General features: G+C 52.7%; 2 protein-coding genes across 6 annotated transcripts in view; one reads left to right on the top strand and one right to left on the bottom strand.

Annotated features, from left to right (window-relative positions):
* The window catches only part of PDGFRB (platelet derived growth factor receptor beta), a 38,529-nt gene extending 25,207 nt beyond the window's left edge, over positions 1-13,322 (top strand). For all 5 annotated transcript variants that reach the window (XM_033853416.2, XM_073802685.1, XM_073802684.1 and 2 more), the window contains 13 exons: positions 641-735; positions 1,634-1,766; positions 2,318-2,422; positions 2,793-2,903; positions 3,967-4,126; positions 5,188-5,348; positions 6,264-6,382; positions 6,625-6,747; positions 7,533-7,644; positions 8,082-8,181; positions 8,733-8,838; positions 9,939-10,171; positions 11,286-13,322. In XM_033853416.2, the coding sequence (XP_033709307.1) occupies positions 641-735; positions 1,634-1,766; positions 2,318-2,422; positions 2,793-2,903; positions 3,967-4,126; positions 5,188-5,348; positions 6,264-6,382; positions 6,625-6,747; positions 7,533-7,644; positions 8,082-8,181; positions 8,733-8,838; positions 9,939-10,171; positions 11,286-11,463 (1,736 nt within the window). In that variant the 3' untranslated portion in view covers positions 11,464-13,322. The remainder of the gene's footprint in view (positions 1-640; positions 736-1,633; positions 1,767-2,317; positions 2,423-2,792; positions 2,904-3,966; positions 4,127-5,187; positions 5,349-6,263; positions 6,383-6,624; positions 6,748-7,532; positions 7,645-8,081; positions 8,182-8,732; positions 8,839-9,938; positions 10,172-11,285) is intronic.
* A 137-nt stretch (positions 13,323-13,459) lies between these two features.
* The window catches only part of HMGXB3 (HMG-box containing 3), a 145,921-nt gene continuing 131,797 nt past the window's right edge, over positions 13,460-27,583 (bottom strand). The window contains exon 22 of the mRNA XM_073802681.1: positions 13,460-15,386. Within this exon, the coding sequence (XP_073658782.1) occupies positions 15,366-15,386 (21 nt within the window). The 3' untranslated portion in view covers positions 13,460-15,365. The remainder of the gene's footprint in view (positions 15,387-27,583) is intronic.

The following is a 27,583-nucleotide window of genomic DNA, read 5'->3' as shown; positions in this document are numbered from 1 at the left end:
AGGTGAGGGTCTGGCTAGGGTGGATGTGGAGGGAGTGGGAAGGAGTGGGTATCTGTGCAGCAAAGAGGCTGAGGCTTTGGGGGTAGAGGACACTCAGGGCTTGGGGGGGGCACCCAGAGTTGGCCCTACTTGGTTACCCCAGTTCCCTGGCCCACACCCCGATGTACTTTACAACTACCATCACTATGGGGGAGGAAACCGGCTCCTTTCTGCAGTCTGGATGCCTCAGGCTATGGGAGCTCAGTTATTGGGTCCATTGGCCTCTCAGTCAGGCTCTGTCCTAGCAGTGACAGCCCCAATGAGGGCGTGGATTCAGAGGAGAGGTGAACCACAGCCCAGCTGTCAGGAGCTTGCATCCCATCTGGAGCTACGGCAGACAGGCCAGACTGACCCTGGCAAGGGCTGAAGGGATTTGGCGGCCAGTAGTGATCCAGGGGTAGTTACTGAAGGGCATGGGGTATTTATGCAAGGGGCTAGAGATGTGGCCCAGAGGGGAGAGGCTAAGGGTCTGACATCGTAGGCCAAAGGGGGATGGGGCAGGTTGGGCAGAGAGCGATTTGTGGTACCAGGGGTGGACTGAAGGGAGGGGAGCTGCCAAACGCCCTGTCTGCTCATAAGCAGCTCCTGTCTCTGCTTCCAGCCTTACCCTTCAAGGTGGTGGTGATCTCGGCAATCCTGGCCTTGGTGGTGCTCACGATCATCTCCCTCATCATCCTCATCATGCTCTGGCAGAAGGTAAGCCCCACCCTTGCCTGATGGGTGCAGACTGGCACACCATTCTTTGCATGGACCCCCCCGCAATCCCCTATTGCTGGAGGATCGGGCCATGGTCGGGGCCCAGCGTGGAGCTCAGGTGTGAAGTGATGCTGCGTGTTTGAGCTGCTTTCAACCCCAGCAGCCTGGGCAACGTGGGCCTGGTCCAGGCCATCCAGGGTGCCCTGTCTGTGCTGTGCACCCCGCTTTCCATCCAGAGTCCTGCTCAGGCATCATCCCTGCCCATCGCAACCACGGGGCATGGGACCTTCAGGGTGGACTGCACGGGCTCCAGCATTCTTCCAACTCTGACCCACAGAGACTCCCAGGCTTCTACTGAAAGGCATTCTAATCCTTTAAATCTGTCATTTCAATGGACTGTTCTGAGATTTCACCGTTCCATGATTCCACCACAGGATTGCAGCGCCCCATGATTCTATCATTCTCAGATTCCAATCCTGTGACTCCAACCTCCTATGATTTCAACACTCTAAGGTTATATCTTTCTGAGATTCCCACTGTGACTGATCCAGCGTGGGGAGGGGCCATCCACATCCAGTAGAATGTCCCTGCCTTGTGTTACCTTCCAGCGCTGCCTGCTCCCGTCTTCCCATCTGAGGAGCGGCCCAGGCTCTGGGAGAAGCTGGTACGGAGGTTCTGATGAGCCTTCCCCTCAGCTGTCAGCTGTTCCTCAGCACCTCCCCCAACATCTGTTCCGTGGAGCCCATGAAGGCCTTGGCTCTATTGATAACATGCTGTATGGCTTCAGATATGCCCCTAATCCTTTCTGGGCTTCAGGTTTTCCTGCCCCATCTGTTTCATAAGGAGCTGGACCTAGTGGTCCCCCTCTGATGATCCATCCCTCGTCTTGGTCCTGCAGAAGCCACGCTATGAGATCCGATGGAAAGTGATTGAATCTGTGAGCTCTGATGGCCATGAATACATCTACGTGGACCCTATGCAGCTGCCTTACGACTCCACCTGGGAGCTGCCGCGGGACCAGCTTGTGCTTGGTCAGCCCAGGGAGGCCTCAAGCGGCAGTCTGGGGACTTGAGGCGGGTGGGAACACTGATGTCTGAGCACAGCCTTGCCATGATTAGCTTTGAGACCTAGTGCTGACGTCTTGCCTTCTCTGGCCATAGGGCCCCGCCCTCTGTACAGTGGCGGCAAGATGATCCCCCAGGGACCGTCCAACGTTGAGGTCCTATGATCCAATGATGGTGTGAGATGAGACCCCTTCATGGCGAGAGAGGAAGTATTAGTTGAGGGCAGGCTGAGTGCCAGGCCTGCGCTTAGTCTAGCTGGAGAGGCTGAGAGAGCGTGGAGGAGCTGTGCTCCCCTCTGTGGGGAGAAGAAGGCCTCCAGGGACTAAAGAGGGGCCAGAAAGCAGGCAGGACTTAGGCGAGACCAGGATGGTCTGCGAAGCGCTCTGATTTTAGGAGGGTCCGTCGGAGAAACACCTTAAGTCCAGGGTGGCTTGAGGGATGTCTAGCTTGACCTCAGAGAGTGTAGGGGGGTGCAGCTTCCTAGTGCGCCAGGAGCTGAGAGATCATCTCTTCCCCAGGACGCACCCTGGGCTCCGGGGCCTTTGGCCAGGTGGTGGAGGCCACGGCTCACGGCCTGAGCCATTCACAGGCTACCATGAAAGTGGCCGTCAAGATGCTGAAATGTGAGTCCTGGGAGCCCGCCCCTCCCTTACCTCTCCGCTGCCCCCTCCCCGCACATTCAGGCATTCCCAGAGCAGGCCTCCCGCTGATTCTCCGGGCACAGGAAGTGCACTCACACCAGAGCCAGCAGCACTCCTGATTCTGCTCTGGGAAAGAGGCTTTCTCACCCTGCCCCCTCCTCCGGGAGCCTCCTGTCCTCCTCCATCTTCCTCCCATCCTCTTTCCTCTTCTCCTGTGCACGGCTCCTCATCTCCCTCAGCCACCTGGGTCTTACAGCCCAGCCTGGGACAGAAGAGCCGGAAGAGGCTCCAGTGGGGCGTCTGCGGGGCCTCAGTGACTGGACCAAGCCTGAGGGCCCCCTCTCTCCCTCAGCCACAGCCCGCAGCAGCGAGAAGCAAGCTCTCATGTCGGAGCTGAAGATCATGAGTCACCTCGGGCCCCACCTGAACGTGGTTAACCTGCTGGGGGCCTGCACTAAAGGAGGTACAACCCACCCCTAGAGGATTCTGGGGAAGTGCCAGTGGCCAAAGCCTGGCCCCTCCCCGCCCCCTCCTCAGTTTACGGACAGGACACTCCAGCTGGAGGGTCCGTGCGCACCCTGTCTGGTGCCCTCACTTCACAGAGGCAGATGGGTGTGGGATTTAGCAAGTCACCAAATCACATCACCTTCAAGACCAAAGGACTCTTTAGTTCACCAGTCCTAGCGGCTTCCAAATCAAGGGGTTCTCTGACACTGAAAAAATGTTCACGATACATTTTATTTTATTTTTACTTATTTATTTGTTTACAATACCTTTTAAAAGCTATCAAAAGTGACAGCTCCTGTGACACTGAAATGAGTTATAGCCCCACCTCTGGAGCCCACCAACTAGCTTGCTCACTGTGAGCTGCTGTCACTCGGATCATAGAATAAGGTCTCTCCAGCCAAATGTGTTTATTTGAAGCTCTGATTACAAGTTAGGCCGCCAAAAAAAAATGTTAGCACTATTTGCAGCTTCTTATTGTGAGATTTGGGATTTTCCTCGGTATTGTGCAACAAAAACAGAATACAGAAGTACGCTGTGTGCGTAGGCCAACTTATGTCTGCAGTGATCACACATTTCAAAATTTTTGATTCCACCAGTATGTTTAAGCTGTCACTGATTGACTTTAAGTCAATGTATCGTGTTTGAATTTAAACAGTAACCTGGTAATAAAGAGTTACCTTTGTTTATTTTGTATCCTGGGCTCCAGAATCAGCTTTATCAATAACAGCTAACCCTGTGCTTGCTACTTGCCAGGCATTGAGCTGAGCTGACAAAGGCATTGTTTCATGAATACTCAATGCAGCCCTTTGGGGTGGGTATATTACTAGCCCCATTTAATAGATGGGGAAAGTAAAGCTCAGGGAAACTAAGTGCCTTGCTCACGGTCAGGAAAGTCCAGGTTTGCCTGGCACCTAAGCCTCTTTGCTGACCCACGTGCAACCCGTCATTAGCCTCATGGCTCTGATGGGAAGACCTCCCCCCCCCGCCCCGGGACTGTCCCTGAGCCTGTCCCTCCGCAGGGCCCATCTTCATCATCACCGAGTACTGCCGCTACGGCGACCTGGTGGACTACCTGCACCGCAACAAGCACACCTTTCTGCAGCGCTGCTCCAACAAGCGCCACCCGCCCAGCGCTGAGCTCTACAGCAACGCCCTGCCCGTTGGGCTCCCGCTGCCCAGGTACTGGAGGGAGGGCGGGACCTGAATCTGTGGGGAGCCCTGAGGAGCGCCTGCTCACTCCTTCCTTGTCCAGGACAGAAAGCTGAGGTGAGGGCGGGCAGAGCCACTCCTGGAACCAGGTTTCACTTGTTTCACCAGCCAGCTCAAGACCTGGCCCCTGGCCACCCCAGAGGTGGGCAAAACAATGACGGTGGTGATGATGGTGGCATCGGCTACCACCTGCTGACTGCCGTGGTGTGCCAGGCCCTGCGCTGAGCACTCTGGAGGCTCAGAGGGGGTGACCCCCTTGACCCCTCACCCCACCCCATCTCATCTCCTGTCGACAGGGGGCACCTGGGGCCCTCCTGTCCCAGGATGACCCCCTCTGTAGTGCTCCACACTCTACTCCTGCCTCACCACAGCCTCCCCCCTCCTCCCCACACCAGTCTCTCCAGTGCCTCCAGGGCAGCTCATCCCCTTTCTTCTTTTTCTTTTCCAAAAATAACATTTCTTTGTTCTTTTGCTAATTACAAAAGCTACACATGTTTATTGCAGAGGCAAGAGTAAGTTCAGAATAGCATTAGAAGACATTAAAACTCACCTGTGTCCTCCCCAATATTTTGATTGATTTCCTTCCAGTCTTTTCTCTAACCCTAGAGACACATGTGTACATAGTCCCTCAGCTCTCGGGGGAGCTGCTGCTGCAGGCAGAGGCATTAAGGCGATTCATTGCCCACTTGCAGGGCATCGTGGCTGGACGGTGCTGTAGTGGCCACAGGAAGGCACTTGGGTACAGGCCCTTCCTGTGACCCTGGTCCTGGGTTGCTGGAATCACCCCTGGACGTAAATTCTCTGAGGACACACCCGGGGTCCTAGGTCATCTTGGCAGACCCAGTGTCCAGCTCAGCGTGGGCCTGAGGTTGGCTGGAAGGGCTCACTACATGGTCATTCATATTGTGACAGACTGTGTGGGCATGCAAGAGTGAGGGAGAGAAGAAATGCATGAGTGATGGGGCCTTGCAGGAAGGGGAAGAGAGGGAAGAGCCTGTGCTTCTCCTTTTGTAACGCTCCTCTGCCCCCAGCCATGTGTCCCTGCCTGGGGAGAGCGATGGTGGCTACATGGACATGAGCAAAGATGAGTCAGTGGACTACGTGCCCATGCTGGACATGAAAGGGGACGTCAAATACGCAGACATCGAGTCCTCCAACTACATGGCTCCTTATGATAACTACGTCCCCTCCGGTGGGTGCGCACAGGGTCCTCACACCTATGTAGTCATGCATTCTTTTTTTTTTTTTAATTTTAATTTTTTAAAAATTTTTGGCTGCATTGGGTCATCGTTGCTGCGCACGGGCTTTCTCTAGTCGCGTCGAGTGGGGGCTACTCTTCGTTGCGGTGCGCGGGCTGCTTCTCATTGCGGCGGCTTCTCTTGTTGTGGAGCACGGGCTCTAGGCGCGCGGGCTTCAGTAGCTGTGGCTCATGGGCTCTAGAGCGCAGGCTCACTAGTTGTGGCGCACGAGCTTAGTTGCTCTGCGGCACGTGGGATCTTCCCGGACCAGGGATCGAACCCGTGTCCCCTGCATTGGCAGGCAGATTCTTAACCAGTGCGCCACCAGGGAAGTCCCATGTAGTCATACATTCTTTTCGAAACCTTTCCTCTGCCCAGCCTGGCAACAACCCTGCTAGGAAGGTGACCTTGTGCCCATTTCATAGATGCAGAAACTGAGGCTAGCCACCTGCCCAAAGCTGCTGTGTGGTGGAACCCCAATATGAACCCCCTGTTTCTGGGTCCAGAGATGTGCACACAGTCCACAGGGAGGGGAGGAGCTAGGGTGGGCACAGGGGTGCCTGACCTGCTGGGGCCTTGGGGAAGAGTGGTCTACAGGTGCCAGGCTGATCTAGAGTCCCTAAAGAGCAGGCAGGCCAGGCTGAGCAAAGGTGGCCCAGGGCTAAAGCCAAAAGTTTTTCTGGCCAATGAGGGCTCTGATAAAGAAGGAGAATTTAAGTTAGATATTTGGAAATTGTTTTCCTTTTGTGGGAGGCTTAGAGGATCAGGAGTCTTCTCTCTGGGACATTCAGCCTCCACGAGCCAAAGGCCAGGAGTTCTCTAGCCCCAGGGAGACACAAGACAGTGGGTGTCCTTCTGCTCTTCCCTAGCTCCTGAGAGGACCTGCCGGGTGACTTTAATCAACGAGTCCCCAGTACTTAGCTACACGGATCTTGTGGGCTTCAGCTACCAGGTGGCCAATGGCATGGAGTTCCTGGCCTCCAAGAATGTATGTGTGGTCACAGTGAGCACAGTGGGGTCCTGGGGAGGTGGGTCACCCAGCCAGCCAGGGTGCTCCCAGTACATGGCCCCGTACGGCAGCCCTCTGGCGGGTGAGGACGGCAGATGCCCTCACACCTGGTGGCCCCTCACACCTGAGCAGCGATGCGTATTTCCCAAAGCCCCTGACACGGAGAGTCTTTCCCCAGAATTGCCCCCCACGGTCTCAGCTCCCGTCTCCTCCCTCCCCAGTGCGTCCACCGAGATCTGGCAGCCAGGAATGTGCTCATCTGTGAGGGCAAACTGGTCAAGATCTGCGACTTTGGCCTGGCTCGTGACATCATGCGGGATTCGAACTACATCTCCAAAGGCAGTGTGAGTGCCTTTCCCCGTCCTCATGGTTCGCGTGGCTGTGGCTCATGGGAGATCAGGACAGGGTTCTCGTGGCCTGACCTTCCCAGTGGCGATGGGCTCTGCCTGCCTATCCCTGTGTGCAGGGATGGGAAGGGGAGCCACTAGCTGTGCATGGGGCGGGGGTGAGACGCCGAGGCCCGTGGGGTAGGCCGGGGGCTCAGATTTGCTGGTCGTGGCAGGGGGCAAGGGACCAGCTGTAAAGGGTCCTGGGGAGGTTGAGGGGGCAACAGGCCAAATGTGCTGACCCAGCGGCGATGGTGAACAGAGCAAGAAGCCCAGGTGACAGGCTAAGACAGATGAGTAGATGGCAGGCAGTATTTGGTTCAAAGGTGACCATCCTGCCTCCCACTCATGTCTGCACTTCCCGCGTAGGAATCTGCCCAGAGATCTAAGGCAGCTAGGATGAGAGCTGGGTGACACCTTGGCACGTCTCTTCCTCCCCACAGCAGGGCCTTTCCTAGGGTCAAGAAGGGGAGCCTGTTCCATGAGGAGCCTCAGACCCTGGGGCTCTCCCTCATGGACAGGGGTTACCATGTCCCCAGCTTGTGCGAAAAGAAACTCAGCCTCCTGATCCTCTGACCAGCAGTGGGATGGGCGTGGGAACCGTGCACCAGCAGAGATGGGCCCTCAGGGACCGAGAAGTGAGAAAGAGCTGGGGGTGGGAACTGCCAGGCTTCCTCCCGGCTCCCAGGTGCAGAGTGGGGCCCGGCCCCTCCTTGCACTCAGCAGCCTCCGCCCTCCCGCAGACCTTCCTGCCTCTGAAGTGGATGGCCCCCGAGAGCATCTTCAACAGCCTCTACACCACCCTGAGCGACGTGTGGTCCTTCGGGATCCTGCTCTGGGAGATCTTCACCCTGGGTACGCTTCCTTCTTCCTCCAGTCCTCAGCCTCACGGCGCAGCGTCCGCCCTGACCGCTCACACCTTCATCCTGGTGGGGCTGTGGGATGGGCTCTGGGACAGGGCTCAGAAGCTCTGCTGCTCTCTTGTTACTGTGTGACCTTGGCAAGTCTCTTGCCCTCTCTGGATCTCTTTACCTCCCCATCTCAGTAGAGATGAATCTGGACAGTGACATCAAAAAGCCTGCTTGGCTCCGGCATTCTCTGATTCTCTGATTCTGGGGAGGCATGCAGTCTCTGTCCAGAGCCTATGAGGGAGCCCACATTTCCCAATGCCAAGGCCACTGCACCCTCACCGACGCCGGGGTTGGTGTGCCTCTCCCTGTCTCATGGAGGAAGATTCTTGCCACTGTTCCGACACACCTGAGCCTGTGTTTCTTGTCTCTGCTCCCTAACAGGTGGCACCCCGTACCCAGAGCTGCCCATGAACGAGCAGTTCTACAATGCCATCAAGCGGGGCTACCGCATGGCCCAGCCTGCCCACGCCTCTGACGAGATGTGAGTGGAGCGCTTGGGAAGATACTTTGGGTGCAAACAGTAGATATCCAACTTTACCAGCTTAAGCCGAAAATAGATTTATTAGTTCAGAGATGTAGACAAATGTAGGTATAGCTGGATCCTGTTGTTCATAAGACATCATCTACACTCTCTCATCCTACCGCGGGGCTCTGCTCTCCTCCGCGTCAGCCTCACTCTCAGGTTGGCACCGTCCAAATGGCTACGTCCTAGCTGTTTTCACCATAGTTCCAGTGAAAGGTCCAGAGGTGACTGTCAAGGGCTCAGCTGGGGTCACCTCCCCATCCAGAAAACCAGCCACTGAGCTAAGGGGATAAAAATGCCTACTGGCCATGCCCATGTCATGTGCTCAGCAAGGTGTGATCAATCCCATGGGACCACTGAACTGAGGATGGTGGGAGGGCTTCCCAAGGGAACATGCAGGTACAGTAATGGAAAAAACCCCTCCCCTCCAAACTCTTCATAACTCCCCTTGTTCTGGGAGGTGGCAGACCCTGAGCCAGAGACCCTGACCCCTCTGCCCCTCTCCCCAGCTATGAGATCATGCAGAAGTGCTGGGAAGAGAAGTTTGAGATTCGGCCCCCCTTCTCCCAGCTGGTGCTGCTTCTCGAGAGACTGCTGGGCGAGGGTTACAAAAAGGTACGTTGAGGGCTTCCCTGGTGGCGCGGTGGTTGACAGTCCGCCTGCCGACGCAGGGGACATGGGTTCGTGCCCCGCTCCGGGAAGATCCCACATGCCGTGGAGCGGCTGGGCCCGTGAGCCGTGGCCTCTGAGCCTGCGCATCCGGAGCCTGTGCTCCGCAACGGGAGAGGCCACAACAGTGAGAGGCCCGCGTACCGCAAAAAAAAAAAAAAAGGTACGTTGAGGCAGGGTTGGGGTGGGGAACGGAGAGTTCTGGTCCAGAAGTAGACACAGGGTACAAGGCTCTGTGTGACATGCTGGTATTTGGGGGACCATCCTTTCCCCTCTCTGGGCCTCAGTTTCCCTGTTGGTACTAATAAGGGATGGGCTGGAGCTGTGAGTGTAGTTTCTTTTAGCAGCATAGAGTTTTTAAAAGTGAAATCCTATGTGGAAGCTGATTAATTTAAAGTGGGGGCAGGAAGCCTACAGCCCCCTTCATCCTGCATCCTTCCTCATGCCTTTGCACCCAGACCAAGTCCTGGGCCTCCGTCACAAGTTTGAACAACCCCAGGCGAGATGACTGCTGAGGGCCTGACCACTTGGACCCTGTGGCGGGCTCATACAAGGCTTACGGAGCCAGCAGGGCCTTAAAACCCTCGCTGCCCAACTACGAAGCTACAGTGAGGGGGATGCACTTGTCCTTTGGCCCAGACACAGCCCTTTCCCTCAGTCCATTCCTAAGCCCACTCCCAACCACATCTGTTTACAGCTCCAGTGAGTTGGAAGGGAGTTGTCTCCCTTCAGTAGCGAGGGAGGCCATGGCAGGCAGAGAGCCCGCGCCTGTCTACCCTGAAGTGGGGGAAGAGTTAGGGTTGCGGGTGCTAGTCCGATCACTGTCCCCTCCCTGGGTGACCCTGAGCCCATCTTGTCTGGTGAGAGGCCGGGTAGGAGAGCAGCTCAGCTGTGGGGCTTTGGGCAATTCTTCCTCTCGGAGCACCAGGTGCTTTATTTACATGAGGCGGGAGGGGCTGGGTCAGAACCTGCCCTTAGATGATCCCTAAAGGCATTTCTGGTCTGACCCTCCCTGTGTCTCGGCTTCTTCCTGCCCTGCCGAGCAGAAGTACCAGCAGGTGGATGAGGAGTTTCTGAGGAGCGACCACCCAGCCGTCCTTCGGTCCCAAGCCCGCTTGCCCGGCTTCAATGGCCTCCGATCCCCCCTGGACACCAGCTCCGTCCTCTACACTGCTGTGCAGCCCAACGAGGGTGACAACGACTATATCATCCCCCTGCCTGACCCCAAACCCGAGGTTGCTGATGAGGGACCACTGGAGGGTTCCCCCAGCCTTGCCAGGTAGCCATTCTGACCTGCAGCCCAAAGCAGTAGGATGCATAGCGTGTGTGTGTGTGTGTGTGTGTGTGTGTCTTTGTGTGTGTGTCTTTGTGTGTGTATCTGTCTGTGTCTTCATGCCATCAGGCTTGCCTTAGAAGTAAGTTACCTAGGGTGAGTACTTATTCCTGCCAGTGAATAGAAGAGAGAATTGAACTCATTTGACCTTTGATGACCTTGAGTGGAAATGGCAGGCTGGTAAGAGAAAGTGGCCTGGGATATATGGTAAGGTAGCTGTTTCTTTAAAGGAGCCTCCACAGGCCATCTACTCTGGCCCCTCTCTAGGCCCTGTCCTAGCCCTAAGGAGGAAAAGAGGAAAATCTAATTCGCATCCCCAGCACACCATGTATTACTCTATGGGCATCACCAGCCCTGTGGTCTGTCCTTTAGCACCATGCCCTGAGGACCCCAGGGAGCCTGGCACAGGGAGGCAGAGGTACCTACAGAAGTTCAGGCCAGAATTCAGACTGGGGAGGAGATTCGTGCTTTTCTTTTGCCTCGGGATGTGATGTTACGGTATGGGGAGGGCTTTAGAGGAAGGCCAGCTGTTGCCTGGACTAGATGTTCCCCATGTGGCCAAACCCACGCCCAAAACATTCCAAGGCTCCAAGTAGCCAATGTATAGAGGAGTTGAGCTCAGAGTTTCGAACAGCTTGGGCTGTGAATGTTGGTGCCCTCAGACAAGCTGCTTCGCCTCTCTGAACCTCAGTTTCCTTAACTGTAAAATGAAAACAGTAAGAATACTTCTATTTGGAGGTTGTTGTGGGGATTAAATGAGATCATTATACATTCAGGCATGCAGGAGAGAGACACTGACGGGTGAGCAATCAACTCGATCTGCTTTGAAGTCCTAACTCCTGTACTTACCCGCTGTGTGATGCAAGGCAATGATGTGCCCTCTCTGAGCTGCACTTTCCTCACAGCGCCTGCCTTGCATAGTCTTTACAAGGATTCAGTGAGTTAAAATGTGTAAGGTGCACGCTGCAAGGGTGGATAGATAGAAAGCTCTACGTTAAGGCTGGTATTATTTCACTGTGGTTCCCTCCCAGCCTCTCACTCACTTGCCTTCCGCCTCTAGCTCCGCCCTGAATGAAGTCAACACCTCCTCTACCATCTCCTGTGACAGCCCCCTGGAACCCCAAGAGGAACCAGAGCCAGAGCCCCAGCCTGAGTCCCAGGTGGAGCCAGAGCCCAAGCGGCCGCCGGATTCCAGCTGCCCTGGGCCTCGGGCCGAGGCGGAGGACAGCTTCCTGTAGGGGCTGGCCCCCACCCTGCCCTACCCGAAGCTCCCCCTCTACCTCCCAGCACCCTGCGCCTCCTGGCCTGGCCCAGCCTCCCAGCAGCCAGGCTGTTCCCATCAGCTGTCCCCTCTGGAAAGCTTCTGCCCCTGGCACATCACACCCCGACCCCTGGGGCTGGCTTAGGAGGTAAGAGAACCGTAGGGACCATGACCGGTCCTCTGCCTCTGGAGAGCGCATGTGACTCTGAGCCAGGCTTCTCCCAGGGGACTCAGTTTCCCCATCTGTAAGGTGGGAAAGGTGGGCTTGGCAACCCACCATCTGGGATTCTCACCCTGGCTGACAGATATGGAGGCTGGAATCCCTGAGGAGATGCTCAAGGTTCATGAGGTGGTAGGTTAACTTTTTTTCTGTTCAGCCAGCTGCCCCTCAAGGAGCTGCAGCTCTCTCCTTGCACTTTTTCCTGCCCAAGAGCTGGGGAAGGGACCCTAGCATCTCTGGCTCCTGGCTGAGCTAGGGCCTGGCCTTGGACAGTGTTGTCTCATCCAGAAGCCACCTCTCCTCAATGCCAGTCTTTGCTTTCCCAGGCCCAGGCTGGTCTGGGGCCTTCCAAGCTTAATTAATGCTGGGGGCTGAGCCAAGGACAGGACACCCTGGCCTGTAGCCCCTGCCCCAGGCACTCGGGGTACACCTCCCCATAACATGCCTGTGTCCGTGTCTTCCTGGCCCCATGGATCCAGGGGTCTTTTTCCTCATCACTGCCAGTCTTACTCCACTCACCAGAGTCTCCAGGGCCAGATGGGCCCCACGTCTGTGATGAGTGTGTTGACGTGCCTGCAAGAGGTGTCCACGTGTATGGACCAATGTGGCATTGGACCCACTAAGAGACCTTGGAGGAATCCCTCGCCCTCTGTTTTCCCTGTTGAAAAATGAGCAGGTTGGACTCATTGACTTCTGGTGCCCTGCCAGCACTAACATTCTAGAATATTCCAGGGGTTGCACACTTGCCCAGATGAAGCAAAGATAAACCCTCCAAACCTCTATCCTGGGTTAGTTGGGGTCTGGGGAGGTTCCAGGCTACACAGCACACTCCAGGCATTCAGGAGCTGTGCCCCTCCCCCAGGCCCCTGGCAAGTCTCCAAAGGCCAGCTGCCCAGGCCTTGACTCTGAGCGACAGCCAGTGTCCTAGAAAGCCCCCAGAAGCTGCCCCAGGGACATGGGGAGACCGTGGGACCCCTTTCAGCACCCACATGACCTCTGGAGCTATTCTGGGCAAAGGAGGCCGAGACGGCAAGTCAGACCACCTGACACAGCCCACCACTCGTACCTGCTGTCCAGGTCTGTGCCGCAGACCTAGAGGACAGTGAACGGACAAGAAACCTTGGATGGGGGACCTGAGGAAGGGGCACAAGAGGTGGGTACTTTGGGGGGTGTCTTCCCACCTGCCAGCTGCCCCACCCTGAGGCAGGAACCGTAGAACATGGCTTTGTCTGCCCGGGGATGCTCACCTCACTGTGTCTGCCAGCCCAGTTGGCACTGGAGGGAACTGGGGCGTGAGGGCTGTGGCCGAGACTGCTGGCAGGGGAAGGGCTGGACGGAGGGTGAGGGAAGCTCAGCGCCTCTGGGCACCAGCCCCTTGTGTTGGTTGGCGCCTCCCCGCCCCAGGACCCCCGCAGCCTGGTCAAGGAGAGGGCGTGGGTTCTCACTACGGTACCAAAGATGTAATCACCTAGGTTTACAAGTATTTTTAGGACTCACATTAACTCACATTTATACAACAGAAGTGCTATTTTGTATGCCATCAACTTTTCTTCTCTGTGTACTTTTTTTTTTAAAGAAAGATTTTAATATTAAACCTGGTGCTTCTCACCCGCAGACCTCGTGGTGTCTCGCAGGTTTGGATCCCCGGGCCCGGAAGGTGGCAAAAGTGGGGTAGGGCAGCCGGGCTCGCCCAGCTGTAGGATCCCTGCACGGGGCCCTTCAGCTCAAGTCTTGCTTCCATCTGTGAGACGGAGGTCGTCACACTCCCCCCAGCTCCTCGCCGGTAGCCGGGTGACCTGGACCTCAGGCTTTGGTTTTCCAGGTTGTGAAAGGAGAAGGCTTTTCCGGCTCTGCAGTGCCCGGCTCTGGGTCGGGAGCCTGCGCTCCCCCGCCAGCCCCACTCCGCCCCACCATGTGCTTTGGCTTTGGCTGTTAAGCCAGGCCACCCCGCCCCCTCCCTCCATTCTGCCCATGGGCCCAGATCGAGAGGCATCCGCTAAAGCCCAGATCCCAGGCCCCGGTGAGTAGTGGTCGTGTCTCAGGTAGGAGCAGGGCAGATGGACAGAGCACCCAAGGGGTCCAGAGAGCAGGAGGAATGAGGAGAGAGGGTGAAGGAGATAGGGGAAGAGGAAGGGAGGAAGACGTGGGGTGAGAGCCACCAGGACAAGGCCGGTCGGGGGGGGGGTGGTGGGAAAGGCGGCCCGGCTGGGTCTCTGAGAGTAAAGTCTAGCCAGGCTGGGAGAGGAGTGCGGACCGGCCTCCCATGGCTGCAGCAGCTCGGTGGCGTGGGGCTGGCACGAACCAGGCATCTCGGTGTCTGCTGGCTGGCTCAGGACTGGACGTCGGCTCCACTGCCCAGCGCAGGCCTGGGAGACCTGGCGGCAGTAGGGAGCCAGGGCAATGGAGCTGCCAGGGGCCGAGGGCAGGGTGCACAGGTCCTGGACCCAGCCTGGGGCTTCCTGGCCCTCCCGCCTGAGCCCTTTGGGAGGGGTCACCTGAGGTGGAACCAGGTTTCAGCTTGAGATCTGTCACACCTCACTACGTGACCTTGGCCATTCCCTGCTCACTCTGAACTGGGGAAGGGGCCTCTCAGTTTGTTCCTAGGGACAGGCACCTGGTTTTGGAACCACAGGGCTCCCTGGACTGCCTCCAGGAGTCTGGGGCCGTGGCTGCCAGTGGGGAGAGGAACAGAGACGTGGGGCAGCTCTGACTCATGGGCCCAGCCGCCAACTCGGGCGGTTGAGCCACCCCCAGGGAAACCCCACCTGCTGCAGGGCCCACCCTCCTGGGGGCCCTGGCCTTAGAGCCCGTGACCCCGTCTCTCCTGGCTGTGGTAGAAGATGAATAAGCCATACCCAGACCTGCCCCGTAAAGAGAGTAAATCGCCACATTCCAGATGCGGATTACCCTCGCCCGTGGGAAGAGCCTCCATCCGGAGGTCAGGGGACCTCGGCTCCCTCCAGCTCAGGCCTGCTCCCTATGGGGCCTTGGGTGGATTATTTGGCCTCAGGCCCCCATTTCCCCAGAGGTAAATGGAGCTAATGATGCCACAAAGGGATAAAGGAGGATAGAGCGCCGGTGCCCACTTACTGAACAGTTACTCTGTGCCAGGCCTGTCCTGTTGCTGCACACATCTTCTCATTCGCCCTTACATCCACCCTGTGAACCAGGGGCTACTATTGTCCCCATATTACAAAGGGGACACCAGTTCACGGGGGGTTGAAGTGGCTTGCCCAATGTCATCTGGTCGGTGTGGCAGGGAGGGGATAGGAGCCTGGGCCTGGCCGACCCCCAGGTCAGCCCTAGGGGAGGCGAAGCCCAGGCCGGCTTGCATGGCAGGTGAGTGGGGAAGCCTGGGTCCCAGCCCCGGTCTCCTGACTCCAGACCTCTAGGTCTGTGGGTCCCCAGGAGAAAGAACTGGGGGAGAGGAGAGAGCTAAGGGAGTCTGAGGGCTAAGTGGACATAATAAGCAAGAGTCTGGTGGGGGACTTGGAACCCACAGTCCCCTGTGCAGAGGGGTGCAGGAGCTGGAGGACGGGGAACCGTAGGTCAACCTCTGCAGGCTCCCGCCACTCAGGCGGGCCCACGGGAACGGGTGAGCTGGAATTTTCCTGCCAGACGATGAGCCACTTGACTACACAATTCTTCCGCCACCCTATTCACAGCCAGCATCCTTGTTCCTGGAAAAAGAGGGAAAGACTGAAAGCTTTTGCTGAGGGGCCCTGACCCTCAGCTGATGAGGGGCCCCACGACCCCCATTAATGCCCCTTCTTTGAATTAGAGCCGTGTCTCCACAAGGCCTCTTCTATTTCAATTTCGCATTCAGCTTCATAGTCATTTTAAATCACTTTTATAAAAGCATTTATATAGTATATGCCTACACTAAAAAGTATCTATTACCAAATATGTAATATAGAAAGAGACCCTTGAGAGCCTGACTCTGTCCCGGTCCCTCAGCATTTAGAGTGGGTTCCTATCGGTAGACCCATGTGATGTTCACAGTACAGCCAGGAGACATGCCAAGGGAAGATCCAGGTGAGGAAGCTGAGGCTCAGAGCCATGAAGTGCTGGCCCAAGGTCACACACAGGGAGGCTCATGCCTGCCAGTCTGGTATCCTTGCTACTGCCTTTCTCAGGGAGTCTCTGAGTCCAGTTCCTGGATGCAGAGGGGGCAGCAGGCTGAACCTTGGAGTCCGGGTGCTGACCGTCCACTCGGGGTGAGGCTCCTGGAATTCCCTGGGTAGGCTTCTCCTTGGAGGGGGCTTCTGGGGCTTCTCTGGGCTGTGATGGGTTCCCACAGCTCAGAATACCATCTGCCATGACCTGCCATGACTTTTGGGGCCTGATGAAGGGGACCCAGCCTGGGGCAGAGGGTGGCCCTTCTCAGGATCCAGCAGGGACTCAGGGACATCACAGAAGCCGGACTATCTCTCTGTGGTCCCCCTCCCACTGGCTCAGCCCCTGCCCTTCTCTCTGGTCCCCCTTTGGCATGCTTGTCTGCCCTCTCCAACAGCTCCCTATGCCTCCGCCCCCCGCTTAGGGCTCCTTTCCTCCTAGCAAGGTTGGGACAGTTCCAGTCTCTTTCTGGTTTGGGGTTTTGTGGGTAATCACTTCAGGAACTAGAAAGTCACAAACACAGGGAAGTAACAAAGCTTCTGGAAAATCACAGAATTCTCAGAGTGGTTGTTCCCCTTCTGAAGGGAAAAGATGGCAGCTTCCACGCCTGAAAGTTTTTCTTCTCCGTTACTGATCTTCTTGAAGCCTACTGTGATCTTGGCTCTCCTTTGCTCAAACACCTTTGATGGGTCCCCACAGCCCAACAAACGAAGTCCAGACATCCTCATGTGGTCTTTAAGGCCCTTCCTGACCTGCCTCCAACCTCTCCTGTTCCCTCCCCACATCTGCCCTCAAGGCCTGTCTACCCCTGTGTGGCTACAAGCTGTCCAACCTTCCAACAGTGCACAAGGCTTCCCTTTTCTCCACATCCTTACCAACACCTATCACTTGTCTTTTTGATAATAGCCATTCGAACAGGTGTGAGGTGATACCTCATTGTGGTTTTGGTTTGATTTCTTGATGATTAGTGCCTGCTGGCCATATGTAGATCTTCTCTGCAAAAATGTCTATTCAGTTCCTCTGTCCATGTTGTAATTGGATTTTTTTTTGTTATTGAGTTGTATGTGTTACTTATATTTTGGATATTAACCCCTTATCAGATATATAATTTGCCCATATTTTCTCCCACTTCATAGGTTACCTTTTCATTTTGTTAGTTTTTGCTGTGTAGAAGCCCCGCCTCTGCATTTCTGTTGGTGCTGCGCTTACCACCTAGGACTCCCGGCCCTCTATGACTGAAAGGCAAAGCCTTGCTCTAACTTCCAGCCCAGCCCAAAGCCACCTCCTCCAAGAAGCCTTCCTAATACTCAGCTGGAAGTGGATTCTTTTCCCAGTCCTTTGCTTGTGCCTCTGATGGGCCCTCATGTTTTTCTGACACCCTCAGTCCCCTGATGTCCTATGTGCTCTCTCACTTCCAAGCCTTTACCATGCTGTCTCTCCTTCCTAGAATATTCCCTACTCCTCCCTGGACCTCTCCCCAACTCCTTCTCAGTTTAGGCAAACTCTTCCTTGTCTTCAGTGTTCCCAGGATGTCCTGCAACTCCACTGATGTCCTAGTTCATCTTCACCCTAGGCTGTGAGCTCCAAAGGGGAGGGACCGTGCCTGCCATGTTCAGCACTGTCCCTAAGGCCAAGCAGAGAGTCAACACTTGATAAACATTTGTTGAATGCACTTCACCTGCATTACTGTCTCACTGGATCTGAGTTAGTAACCCTTCCCCTGTTTTACAGATGAAAAAAACAGAGAGGTCATGGAGCTGGCTGTGGTCACACAGCTATGAGTGGGGAATGTCATTCCCAGTCTGTCTGGCTCCAAAAACCAAGCCACTCCCCTCTACCCTTGACCTTTCTGAGAGCCCCAGCCGTTGCTGAAGGCAGGTGGTTAAAAACATGGTCTCTGGGGCTGAGTTCCTGAGTTCAAATCCAGCTCTGCCACTTATCAGCTGTGTGACCCTGGGCAGAACACATCTCTGAGCCTGTCTTTCCTATAACATGGAATAATTATAGCTATCCCCTTAGGCGATTGTGAGGATCATATGAGATGACCTGTACAAAGAGATTAGTCTAGAGATTGGCACAAAGAAAGTGCCCAGTGGACAGGGGGGGACTCAAGACAGCCCCTCCTTATGTAACCACTTTACTGCAATTACTAATGACACCCTTTTGGTCTCAAAGGTCCTCGTTTGGATGATAAATCATAGCAATATAGACTGATATCAGTATTATCACCTGCATTATAGTACCACCACTTAGGACAGGGAGGACCATGAAGGCAGAAAACTGCCCTGAGCCTTCTCCTTCCTGGGCCCAGAACAGGGCCTGGCATGTGAAGTAGTCACCAAATGGATTGGTTTCTGAGAGTGGAGGACTCCTTTTGCTCTCTGTTCGTTTGTTTATACATTTACTCATTTTGCTCTCTGTTCGTTTGTTTATACATTTACTCATTTATTCATGCATCCGGCACTGACTGAGCTCCCACCATCTGCCGGGCATGGGCCAAGGGCAGAGGGTATAAAGGAGACCAGGAGAGATGCAGGGCCTGCCAGGGAGCTGTGATGGGGGTGGAGGGTGTCAGGATGATGTTATATCAATAGCCTCCCTCACTGAGAACATCCTGACACTGAGAAGTGCTGTGACCTCAGGGGGCCAGAGAGAGTATAAGACAGACAAAGGCAGGAGGGGTGAGCACCGTCCAGACAGAAGCAGGAGCACATAGAGCAGTAAGAAAGAGCATGGCGAGTTCTGGAGCTGAAAGCTTGGGGTTCAGTACAGTGGGGAGAATGAGTAGAGAGAGCAGAGGATCTGAGGTCAGATGTGGGTGGGTTGCAAAGGCTCCTGTAAGCTCAGCTAGAGTGTGGACTTGATCTGCCCTGCTGGGCTGGAATAGTAGATGGGAACAAACACCCCACAGTAGCCTAAACCAGATACTAGAACTCATTTCATCCTCAGTCCTAGAGGGAGGTGCAGTAGAATCTCTCTGGCCTGGGGCCGAAGCAGGACTGGTAGCCAAGTGTTCTGATGGTGGGTCCCTGGCTCCTGGCTTGGGCCCCTCCTCTCCCTGGTGGGGAAACTGCCTGCATCTCAGGACATGGGCTGGGGCTGGGGTTGAGTGGTCAGGAGAGTGGGGGCTGAGCTCTCTCTGCCATGGGGTCCGGAGGTGCCAGGAGCCCAGAGCCAGGCAGGGAGATGAGTACAGGCCCTCGGTGTGTGCAGGAGCGTGACGGGCCCACACTTTGCACAGTTGCTTCAGGACATCCTAATGTTCAGGCTGACGTGCAAACCCTTTGCAAAGCTCCTCTGCCACAGGAAGGAGTCATGGCAGTCTGGGGTCCCTGTTCATCACCCTCCCGGCAGCGTCACTGCAGCTTCCCCAGTTAGGGTCACCCCATGAGCCCAGGGCACTCCCACCCACATTCATGGGTCGCCAGCACCCTCACGTCTGAGAAAGACCCAGGGTCACCTTGTGCATTTTGATGGTCATTAGCAAAGTCTTTGCAGCCAGCTCTGTCACCTGCTGGCTCTAGGACCTGGGGCAAGTGCCTAACCTCTATGAGCCTTTGTTTCCTCATCTGCAAAATGGGAATAATTAATAGAACAGGTCTCCTGGTTGAGAGGATTAAACGAGATAAATATGCAAAGAACCTGGCATGGTGCCTGGCACATAAACAACACGTGGATGATGTTAGGCCTCCAAATGCCATATTTCCAGGAGGGTACAGTGCCTTCCTGCTCACAGAGCTTTGGAACACAGCATTCGTTTGTTGATTCATTCATCCTTCAAACATCTAAAATCAGTGGATCAGAATGGTCAGGTATACCACAGGCTCAAGAGGCAGGAAAACCCTCACCAGCTGTGTGACCTCGAGAAAGTGACTTAACTCCTCTGAGCCTTGGAATAATAACCACACCTACCTTTAGGGTTGAGGATTCAGTGAGAAAATTCCAAAGAGAGCTTGGCATGCTGCCTGACATGTGAGAACCTGATAAACCTCGGAGGCCTGCAAGTGAAAAGAGAACTGAGATGGGTGTGAACCCAGAAGGCTTGGGATGCGTAGGCAGAACCCCTGCCAGCCTGGCAGGGACAGGTAGGGAGTCCAAACTGTTGGAGTTATAGCTGGGTGAACAGAAGTGACAGCTTCCTCTGATCTCTGGGACAGAGACAGGTTCTACTGAGGTGGCCTATGTCACCCCTCGGGGTCACTGTGACCTCCATCCCCCTGGGTAGCCACATCCCTTCTCCACCTCAACGCCCTCCACCAGGGAGGGGTCCCCGCCAGCCCAGATCAGGGACTTTGTGAGAATTGAATGGAAGCTGAGAGCCCAGTCCTGAGACCAGACACAAACTTCACCTACATCTTAGAGATTCTCAGCTTTTCTCAAGGCCATCCGTGGGCTTTGGAGGACAATGGCCTCAGACACAAGGAAGCATCAGAATCCCCTAGAGAGCTTGTTTCCTGTGCAGGTTCCCATATCCCACCTTTAATTCCACAGGCCTGGGATGGCCCTGGAATCTGCATTTTAACAGGTACCCCTGTGATTCTGAGGCTGGGGTCCCTGGACTGTACTTGGACCCAGACTGTACTTGGAGGTACCCCCCCTCTTCCAGTTCCCATGAAGAACCCTGGCCTGTAGGATAAAGCCTAAAACCCCAGCCGCATGGTCAGGGACACTTTGCACTTGGATCTCGCCCCTTCCTACTTCGGCCTCTGCTCCCTTCCTCTGGCCGGCCACGGGGAGCTCTGACTTTTCGCCCTCTCTGCCCTCATGCCGGTCACACTCCTGGGTTTCCTTTCTGCCTGGAGGACTCCTCCAAGGACCAGCTCCAAAGCCACTGCTCTGGAAACCCTCGAAGCCTCTCCATCCTATCCCCCCATGCCACCTGATTGTGCCCCTGTCACCACACGAAGGGGCTCCTTCCAAATATATTGGACTTGAAAAAGTTAACGTCATATTGCTGACCCTGCATATTGTTGAAGATCTGATGAGGGTGAGGATGACCAGACGTGTTGGGAGACCAGGTCCCAGGAGGACCGCTAAGGGATGAAGTGCTTGCCCTAGAGACATGGTGCCTCCAGGGGCCACAGGGGCTGCCCCCACACAGCTGGCCTGTTGGGGGACAGGGAACAGAGTTGCCGGGGGATCCTGAAAACAGCACCAGTAGTGACAGGTGAGTACCCCAGGGAGACAGATCTGTTCCCTGGTAGGGAAGCATGGGCTACAGCTTTCTAACTACAAGAGGTACGCAGGTGACCTGCCAGGAATGCTGTGAGTGTGTGGGGAATGGTATTGGCCAATCGACCTGGCAGCCGGGAGGGGTATCCTGGACCTGAGTCCCTGAGAATCCCAGTACTGCCTCTAAGTCTTCCCCAAAGTGACTGTGTGACCTGAGTTAAGTCACTTACCCTCTCTGACCTTTCTTTTTCTTATCTCTAGTGGAGATACTATGCACTTCACTGAGTCCCTGTGGCCCAGGCCTCTATGAGAAAATGGAAATGAAAGTGCCTTGTAAACGATTAATGGCTCAGCCTTCCTAAGCAAGACACAAAGCCCAGAAACCAGAAATGAAAAGACCAGCACATTTGACAACAAAGTAAAACTTCTGTGTAAATAGAGATACCAGAAAAGAAAGTTGAAAGAGAAGTGGTGGACTGGGGGAGAATATTTTCAATGTATCTGATAATAGGGTTAATAGACATAATACAGAATATAAATAGTGCCAACAAATCAATAAAAGGCAAGAAACAAATGGGAAAATGAGGCAAGGATATCTGTTGAAGAAATCCAAATAGCCAATATACACGTTAAAAAAGCAATCACTTTACCATCAACCTCACAAATGCATATTAAAATCTCAATGAAATAACATTTCTTTTCTATCAGATTGGGAACATCTTTAAAGGTCAGTAAAAGCCAATGTCAGCAAGAACATAGTGTAGCTGGTTTCCTACACACTGTTGATAGGAATGCACATTTACACAGTCTTTTTTTAAAAATTTATTTTAATTTATTTTTGGCTGCGTTGGGTCTTCCTTACTGAGCGCGGGCTGTCTCTAGTTGTGGCAAGCGGGGGCTACTCTTTGTTGCAGTGTGTGGGTTTCTCATTGCGGTGGCTTGTCTTGTTGCGGAGCACGGGCTCAAGGCGTGCAGGCTCAGTAGTTGTGGCTCACGGGCTCTAGAGCGCAGCCTCAGCAGTTGTGGTACATGGGCTTAGTTGCTCCACGGCATGTGGGATCTCTCCGGAACAGGGCTCAAACCCGTGTCCCCTGCATTGGCAGGCGGATTCTTAACCACGGCTCCACCAGTGGAGCCCCACACAGCCCTTTTTGGAGGGCAGTTTAACAGTGCCTCACATTTTACTGGACCCACCCTTGGACCCCCAAATCCGAATGGATCCCGCTCAGATGATGTCACACACGCACAACCATCTAGGTGTTCGGATGTGCACCGCAGCATTGTTTACAGTGGAGAAAAATCAGGTAACTAAAGAGTCCATTCAGTAGAGGAATGGTGAAAACAATTATGGTACGTTTATCTCAATACAATGTAGCAATTTAACAACTGAGGTAGATCTCAGCGTGTTGACATGGAAAGACTTCTAAGATGGGTGATTAAGTAATAAAACCCAAAGCCCCACAGTGCAATAAGCAGCAATGGCTACTTTTTTCTAAAACTACAAAATATGGCTGAGAGGACGGATGAATGGAACCGTGGATGAGCCTATAGCTGTGTGGACAAAGGTCAGGAAGGGTAGAGCATATACATGATTCGTACCAGTGGCTGCTGCTGGGAAAGGGGCTGTGGTTGGGAGAAGGGTTTGTTGGGGGGACTTCCATCCAGGGGGAGAATAGATCCCTCTGTATGTATGACTATCTTGCAGTAAGCACTGTGGGGCAACAGGGCTATAGCGTGCTGCTGGGAAGGGATTCCTGGCACTACTGCTCTCTGCCTGGGTTCTGTACCTGCCAGTGGCCAGCTAGCTGCTCTGCTAATGGCCTTTGCTGTTCATTTCTTTCTAAATGCCCTTTCTTTTTCTTCCTGCCTCTGCCTGGCAAAACCCAACCCTCCCCAGGCTTGGCATTTATCCCAGATCAATACATTACCAGTTAGCTTCCCTTCTATAGCATTCAAACAAATAAAACCCCACAAATCTAAAATAATAACAACGTTTATTTCTCTCTCATCTATACCTTGTGCGGCTGATCCTGTTGGACTCTGTAGGGTTCACTCAGGCATCTACATGGTGACTGGGGATTCTGCTCCAGGCTGGGCTCAGCAGAGGTACCTTAGCTGGTGCAGCTCCGCCTCACGTATTTCTCATCCTCGCCTTAGGACCAACAGGCCAGCTAGGTGATGCTAGAAGCATCTTCTTGTGTCTCTCCAGAGATTTGTCCATTTTATCTAACTTGTTGAAGTGATGTACCTAGAGCATTTTCTACTATTCCCTTTTTATCCTTTTAGTGTCTGTACACTAAAACGGTGATGTTGGTGATGATGTCCACTCTTTGATTACATTTGTAACTTGTGTCTTTCTTGTTTTGTTTTGTCTTTCTTGAATATTTTATATATTTTTTCTTTTTCAGTGAAACGGCTTTTGGCTTTACTGATTATTCTCTGACTTTTTCTGGATTTCATTCATTTCTGCTGTTATCCTCTTTCCTCCCTTATAGTTGCTATGGGTTTAATTTGTTCTTTTCTGGTTTCTTAAGGTACAACTCAGATCATTGATTATTTTTTCATTCAATTAAAAACATTGACTAATTTCCCTTGGGATTTCTTCTTTGACTCGTGGGTTGTTTATAAGAGTGTTGTTCAATTTCCATATGTTCGGATTTCCCAGTTATTGTCCTGTTAATGATTTCAAGTTTAATTCTGTTATGGTACATGAAATATTTTGTATGATTTAGATATTTAAAGTCTTTATGCTTTTAAAATTTTTAATGTTTTTTCTTATACATGAGTATATGGTACATCTTGGTGACTGCTCCATGTGTCCTTGGGAAGAATGTGTATTCTCTTTTTGTTAAGAAGAGTATTCTCTAAATATCAATTAGGTCAAGTTGGTTTGTACTTTTGTTCAGGTCTTTTATATTCTTAATTTCTCTGTACTTGTACCATCTGTTCCAGAGAGAGATGTGTCACCAGAGATTTGTCGATCTCTTCTTTCAGTTCTCAGTTTTGTCTCACGTATTTACAAGCTCTCTTCTAAGGTGCACATACATTTAGGATAGTTGTATTCTTGGATAATTGACTTCTTTGTCATTATGTAATATTCTTCACTATCCCTAGAAATATTCCTTGTTCTAATGTCTGCTCTGTCTGAGATTAGTATAGCACTCTAGCTGTTTTTTTTTGTTTATTCTGATTACAGTTTCCATGTAATATCTTTTTCCATCCTTTTACTTTTATCCTACCTATGTCTTTATATTTAAAGTGGTTTCTTTTTTTTTTCATTGTTATTGAGGTATAGTTGATTTACAATGTTGTGTTAGTTTCAGGTGTAAAGCAAAGTGATTCATATATATATATATATATATATATATATATATATATATATATATATAAAATTTAGATTCCTTTCCATTATAAGTTATTACAAGATATTGAATGCAGTTCCCTGTGCTATAAAGTAGGTCCTTTTTTTTGTATATATTTTATATATAGTAGTGTGTAGCTGTTAAGCCCAAACTCCTAATTTATCCCACCTTCCCCTTTGGTAACCATAAGTTTGTTATGTCTGTGAATCTGTTCCTCTTTTGTAAATAAGTTCATTTGTATAATTTTATTTTAGATTTCACATATAAGTGATATATGATATTGTCTTTCTCTGTGTAACTTACTTCACTTAGTATGATAATCAGTAGGTCATGTTGCTGCAAATGGCATTACTTCATTCTTTTTTATGGCTGAGTGATATTTCATCATATATATATATATATATATGCTACATCTTTATCCATTCCTCTGTCGATGGACACTTAGATAGCTTCCATGACTTGGCTGTTGTGAACAGTGCTGCTATGAACATTGGGGTACATGTATCTTTTTGAATTAGAGTTGTCGTCTTTTCAGTTTTATGCCCCGGAGTGGGATTGCTGGATCATATGGTAGCTCTATTTTTAGTTTTTTAGGGAACCTCCATACTGTTCTCCATAGTGGCTGCACCAGTTTACATTCTAAAGTGGGTTTCTTGTAGAAAGCAAATATTGGGTTTGGCTTTTTTATCCAGTATGACAATGTCCTTTAACTGGTGTAGAGCTGACCCGTGAACACTGGGTGTTCATCCACCTATTGCTTATCGTCATCCCTCTGTATTCAAGGTTCCTCCTCATCTGGGGGGTCAACCAAGGCAAGGCCCTCAAATCTGTCTCCTTGGCAGCCAACCTCATAATAAAGCTCTTCCTTTTCTCAAAAGCCAGACCCATAGTGTTGGCTCTTATGCACGTTGGGTAGCGAGCCCTTGCTCAGTAACAATTTTGGACTCCATGAAGGGACTCAGTCTTTTGGCAGCCTGACCGAGGCACTGTAGCCCCTGGCGGAGTGTGGCCCTCACCACAGACCCTGAGTGGCCACCTAGACCAAATTCATCTAGAGGGTCAGCTCTTGAGTTCCTGCTTCTCCGCTGTGGCCCTCCAGGCCCCTCAGTGCTCCTTTCACTTTTGAGAGAAGAAACAGCTCCTAAATCAGATGTCTTTGGGGGGTGAGTAAGCTTGTTAAAATGCACCAGTGCCTATATTGTTGAATAAACTCAACAGGATTGTGGGTTAGATTCCCACCTTAAGAGAGACACTCTAAAAGGTTGCAGCCACTGAGGTACCAAAGGATCAATCAGGTTAGAATCCCAATCCCTGAGTTAAGCCCCATGCCTTTTTGTTTATCTATGTCTGACTGTTTCCTTCTTAGGATTGGCTAATAGGGGTTGGTTCCTGGATGACTATAGCAAAACTTTCTGGAACCAGGATTAAAGGGGTTGGGGGGGGGGCGGTCCTCTGACCCAGGAGGTAAAAGCCATTGCTCCCTGACTAGAGAGCTTGCCTTACAGAGCTGTCGGGAGATTTCACCTGTGCCTAATATAATTACCTGGCGGTATTGATAAAGGTGTGTATTCTTAAACCAGCCCAGATTACCTTGTTGGGGCGAGAGGGTAAAGGGGAAATGAGGGAGCGTGAAGCAGGAAAATCTCGACCCCAAAAGAATGTCACCCGTGTCTGGATTAAAAGAATTTCATATAGTTGGACGTTTTCGGTATTCCTCACTGAGAGTTTTAACCCTCTTTTGCATGAGCCAAACTAGCAGGGAGTTAGCATTGAAATGTCTTTCAATTTGTGTGAGAGTGTGTGTGTGTGTGTGTGTGTGTGTGTGTGTGTGTGTGTGTGTGTGTGTGAAAGTTTGCCGGAGGAAGAAGCATTGGTGGTGATGCTAAAGGCCACATGCTATATGGAGGTCTTGGGCGGAATGTATTCTACCTGGAAATTTCTCAGGCGCTGAGGTGAGCTTCTCTTTGATTTCTGCTGGGAAGGTAAAATGTTTCGATCATCTACCTGGAAGATTAAACCCCAACATGCCCACAAAGAAGTCAGGGCTTGGGTGTTTCAACCTGTATACTCCTGAATTCGTCTCTCAAATTCAGCTCTGAGTCTCAGACAGCCTCCTCACTTTGGTTTCTTCAAGGTGATCCTGTCACTGCCTCCACCTGCCTCGCCATGAGGTAAATTTATCCAGGCAGTGCGCGAGACAGAGCCTGGGCTCTCCCAGGCCCCTCTGCAATAGGCACGCCTGCCCTCAGCACTCGGGTAGAAACTCTTAGGAGCCTCTGACCACCGTGGCTACAGCCTCGGAACTGCCAGGACAGATTTCTTGACAGACAGGCAGCACGCGTGACGTTTAGGCTACAGTGCTTGGCAACCATCTTTAATGGAAACCTTTTCAGTGTTCCCTAAGGGAACCCTCAAATCCAAGCTGGTCATCTTTGAGGCTCTCCATTCTCCTTTGTGGCTTCTCTAGGGAATTCTGTTTTTTTCTTTTTAAGTGAATGGTATTTTTTTTTTTTTTTTTTTTTTGGCTGCGTTCGGTCTTAGTTGCTGCATGCGGGCTCTTCTCTAGTTGCGGCGGGCTCTTCTCTAGTTGCGGCGAGCGGGGCTACTCTTCCTTGTGGGGCGTGGGCTTTTAAGGGCGCCTGAGGGAAGGCCATTTTCTAGAGACTTGCAGTCCATAGACTGTTCTCAGATCTTGGGTTTGAAACCTGTGATACTGACTAAGCCTTTGACTTCGGGGTTGCCCTGTTTTCATGCTCTCTCTCCCCAAACATCCATTCTCAGGGGGGCAAGCTAACCCCTCAGAACAGGCACTAAGATGGAGAGTGGTTGGCGGGGCAAGTGGCCCGTGTGCCCAGGTGCTGCCTACAAAGGAAAAAAGATGCTCGTAGCCTCAGATTGGCAAGTCCTGGTGCTTTCCTTCATCTCCCGTGAACGCCCAGGTTTTCCAGGTGCAGCCAACATTGCAGCATCACGCAGACCTGAGTCTCTGATAAGACTGCTGATTGGTGTGCGGCCCCAACCATAAAGGCTGGGAAGAAGCGGCAGGCGTTTGGTGAAGGTAGTTGTTCCAGCCTCTTCTGGGGTTTTGCTGGCCAAGAAGTAAACTCTCTTGAGCACTGCAGCGGAGGAAACCCAGTCAGCCAGCTGCAGAGCCCAGCTTCACTAAGTGCTTGTTTTTCTTCGAGGAACGACTCCTGGCTGTGCTACCGTCAGCTCTCTGCCTGCAC

Source organism: Tursiops truncatus, chromosome 3 (genome assembly GCF_011762595.2).
Source record: "Tursiops truncatus isolate mTurTru1 chromosome 3, mTurTru1.mat.Y, whole genome shotgun sequence".
NCBI classification, from domain to species: domain Eukaryota; kingdom Metazoa; phylum Chordata; class Mammalia; order Artiodactyla; family Delphinidae; genus Tursiops; species Tursiops truncatus.
Note: the sequence above shows the minus strand (reverse complement) of the source record. Positions and strands in the feature narration are given on the sequence as shown.